The following is a 3,796-nucleotide window of genomic DNA, read 5'->3' on the forward strand; positions in this document are numbered from 1 at the left end:
AGGGAATTAGGGGACCAGAAGCACTGCCTGACACTCACGGCCCCTCTCCCCACAGGTTCTGCCTCCATCCCGGGATGTCCGAGGACCTGGTGGGGATGCACCCGCCCGGGGCACACAGCCTGATCGCCGTGTCCGTAGGTGAGGTGGGGGGAGTGGGCCCAGCCCCGTTCTGCCCCCCCGGGGGGGTTCCCAGGGGCTCGTCGGTGCCTGACACCGACTCCTCAGCCACGTCGCAGGCAGCGATGTCTCAGGCACCCCGGACAATTGCCCTATTCTTGGCAAAGGACAGTGGCTCCTTTCTGTCCCACGGCACCCGCAGCCAAGAGGTACTGGGCACCGGGCTGCCCGCCACCATCCTCACGGGGCAGCCAGGACTGAGCGCATCCCAAAAATGCCCATAATGAGGGGTCAATGCAGGTCACCCCCAAAGTCTCCAGCTAAACTTGCCAGTCTGGAGGCCAGGAGCTTTGTCTTTGTCACCTCCTTGTCACCTTCTTACAGGTCTGTCACTAGCCCTGGGGTCAGTGCTAACAGGCTTCCCAGCACGGCTGCAGCTCAGCAAGGAGGTTTGAGTATCAAAAATGCCAGCGTGGGGTTGGTTTGGTGGCAGTGAATCCTGCAGCCGTTAAGGGCTCCAAGCTGAAAGGACGTGGGGTGGGATCCAATCCCGGGATGGCAACAAGGGTGAGGGTCTGCATGCTGCTGTCACTCACACTCTTCTTCAGGAACGGATCCATGAGGTCCATTAGTTTCTGCCTCTCCCTGGGAGGGCATCTTAGAGTGACTGCAGGAGGGATCCAAACCACAGCAATTTCCTTCCTCTGCTGTGTGTGATCCCTCTCTGTGTGCGACAGCACCCACCCAGGGCAGGGGCTGAGCTGTGGCCATCGCTTCCCTGCTCAGCCCAGGTGGGTGCAGAGTTGCTGGGGCAGGGGGTTCCCTTGGCACAGCCCTTCCTGGCCCCCATCTTCTCTCACAGCCTCTCTGTTCCCAGGTTATTTCCTCGAAGACTTTGTGGACATGTTATGCAATCAGAAACTCCACCAGTCCTGGGAGCTGCTCTTCCATCACTCTGTGGTGAGTCCACCAGGCACTCTCTGCAGGACAGACCCTGGTGCCTGTGCGATCGGGGGGGCTGGGACTGGGGGACCTACTGTTACTAGCGGGGGTGTTTGCTACCTGTTACAAAATCTGATTTTTCTGCCTGGAGAGAGGAGCCTGGCAGCTCAAACAGGAGGGCTTGGAGCTTCTCTTGGGCCTGTGGGTACAGTGCACTCTTTGAGGGTCTGCAGAAAGGCACCCAAAAATGGGGCAGGAAAAAAAGCTCAAGTGTGCACAAAGTAGGGGGGGTCAGACAGTTGATCCAGGGGGTGAGCCATAGCAGTGGTGTGGACAGGCAGCAACCAAGGTGTCCCCACTGGCACAGACGGGCAGCTCGGCTCTTGCTGGCACTCAGACACTTGAGCCGCAGCCAGGAAGGGCTGCAACATCGCCTCCTTCCACCTCCCGCTCCCCAGGGTGCTTTTCTCTCATTCAGGTCTGAGCCACGGCCATGGGTCTGGGGTGGCTGGAGCAGCCGTGGTGCATGAGCACCACATGGGTGCCCTCTGTCTCCCTTGCTCCTGTGGGTTTCTCTTTCATCACCTTGGATGTTTGGATGCCGGAGCATTGCAGGTGCTGCAGAGGTGGCACAGCGAGGAGCTGGGCAGCGGTGATGCTGTGGGGTGCAGGGGAGGTAGAGGGGTCTACAGAGCCTGGGGATGGAGGACAGGGACAGTGCTAGGACCTACCTTGGATGAGGCTGGGGAGGCGATGGTCGGACCTGCTGTCTCGCAGAGCCCAGCGAGCCCTGCAGCTCTGCCAGCTGCTGCTGGTGAGTCAAAAGGTCACGTCCACAACAGAGCTAATTCAGGCCAAGACAGCGACTTAACGAGCAGGGAGCAGATAATCTCATTACAGAGCAACTACAGAGAACAGCATTAATGGTATAAAGTGAAGAAAGGACCAAGTGTGCTAAAGCGCAGGCAGGCAGAGCCTGTCCCCTCGCCCGGCTGGGAGGATGTGGGGTGGAAATTGCACCTGCTTTGTCCCCAGCAGCCCCATCCTCTGCTGCGGCAGCCCCAGGGCTGTCCCACAGCACTCTCTGATGCACCAAAGCCGCTTAATCCCTGCAGCGCGCCTGCCGTGGGGAGAATCCCTGAGCCAGCAGCAAGCGTAGCCCTGGGCTGCACGTCTCCCTTCCTCCCCATTCATCCAGTCAGCAGAAAAACCTGCTGGGCCACAACCCCAGGCCATAGAAGCAGGGTGAGGTCTGGCTGCTCTGGCTTCCCTGCCAACCTGGAGTTTACACAAGTGTTTCCCTGGAGGATTAAAAAAACCCCAAACAAACGCTCAGGTTTCATGCAACAGTGGGGAGGCTTTATCTTGTGCCTGAAAATGCAGTGCTGCAGAGATGTGTGTGGGTGATGACCGGCGGTTTGGCGCTGGTGTGATAACTGTTTCCACCTCTGCTCCACGTCGTGCCCAAGCATGGGGGGGCTCTGGCTTGCAATAGCTGAGAGCAACCAGCTCCCAGGCGCAGCCTTTCTTCTTTCTCCTTCCCAGGTGATTGTCTGCTTTGGTATTGCAGTGCTGCTCCATCAATACGTCGGGTTTGCCCTCGTGGCTTTGCTGGTGGAGATCAACTCCATCTTCCTCCACCTGCGGCAGATCCTGCTCATGGCCAACCTGGTGCACACCACCTGCTACCGCCTCAACAGCATCATCAACCTGGGCACCTACGTGGTGTTTCGCATCGCCACGCTGGCCTGGATGACTCGCTGGCTCTTCCTCAATCGGGAGAACGTGCCCCCGGCAACGTACGCCGTAGGCACGGTGGGCATGGCAATCATGACGCCCATGAACATCATCCTCTTCTACCGCCTGCTGCGTAGTGACTTCTTCAAGTCCAGCCGGGATGTGCAGCGGGAGAAGGAGCAATAACCCCCTTCCCTGCAAGGTCCTTGAGCCCGTGGAGGAGGACAGCAAAGTGCAGCGGAGAGCAAGCAGGGCTGTTTCAGTCCCTTGCTTGGAGGGTTCACACTAACAGAGTGCCTGGGCTTTTCTTACGGCTGCAAATGCTGAGCCCTGCACAGCAGAGAAGATGCTCACAGACCAGGCACTGGGACTCTGCTCCCCCTACACCTTTGGATGACGTGGTTGGGCGACTGTGAGCTGCTCAGAGAAGCCCCAATGGCTCTCGCAGCTCCCCAAGGCACCGCTGAGATGAGAAGGGAGCAGAAGAGCACAGTTTCTCCACTTATTTTATGGACATCTAAGCACCACAGGGTGTTTCTAACCCCTTCGGTGCTGCAGCCCACAGCATCCCATCGGCCAGGGGACCCTGCGCTCAGCTCTGAATTCTCTGTGGCACTTCCCGTGGCAGCACCACCAGGCAGGAGAGGCTCCAAGACTTTGCCCTGGAGGCCAGGGGCCAGTAAAAGCCAAACCCCGCAGTCATGAGTCCTCCCTGAGGAGATTGTCCCAGGTGGGTGATGGAGGGAGAGGCTGAGACCTGCCTGGGTGGGATGCTGCCTGCTGTGGGGTGCACACTGAGGGCACTGTGCTCAGGGACAGGCAGACGACTTGTCCCAGCAACTGGAGCTTTTTCCATGTTGTTTTGCTCCAAGGTATATTAAGTGCCCATAAATGAGCATGGGAGAGCGTGAGTCGCTGGCCAGGATGGTGCTGGATGTTGGTCACTTCCCACAGACGAGGAGTTTAGATGGGGCAGATTCGGGCATCTATTAGGAGTGAA

General features: G+C 58.6%; 1 protein-coding gene across 1 annotated transcript; it reads left to right on the forward strand.

Moving 5' to 3' along the window:
* Positions 1-55: 55 nt before the first annotated feature.
* Positions 56-2,982, forward strand: TLCD2 (TLC domain containing 2; the record flags this gene model as incomplete). Its single annotated transcript, XM_010190001.1, has 3 exons — positions 56-138; positions 995-1,077; positions 2,605-2,982. Coding segments are annotated over 3 exons (544 nt in total), but the record flags the coding sequence as incomplete, so codon positions are not given.
* Positions 2,983-3,796: the final 814 nt, after the last annotated feature.

The sequence above is a fragment of the Mesitornis unicolor genome, unplaced genomic scaffold (genome assembly GCF_000695765.1).
Source record: "Mesitornis unicolor isolate BGI_N332 unplaced genomic scaffold, ASM69576v1 scaffold13358, whole genome shotgun sequence".
In the NCBI taxonomy this organism is placed as follows: Eukaryota; Metazoa; Chordata; class Aves; order Mesitornithiformes; family Mesitornithidae; genus Mesitornis; species Mesitornis unicolor.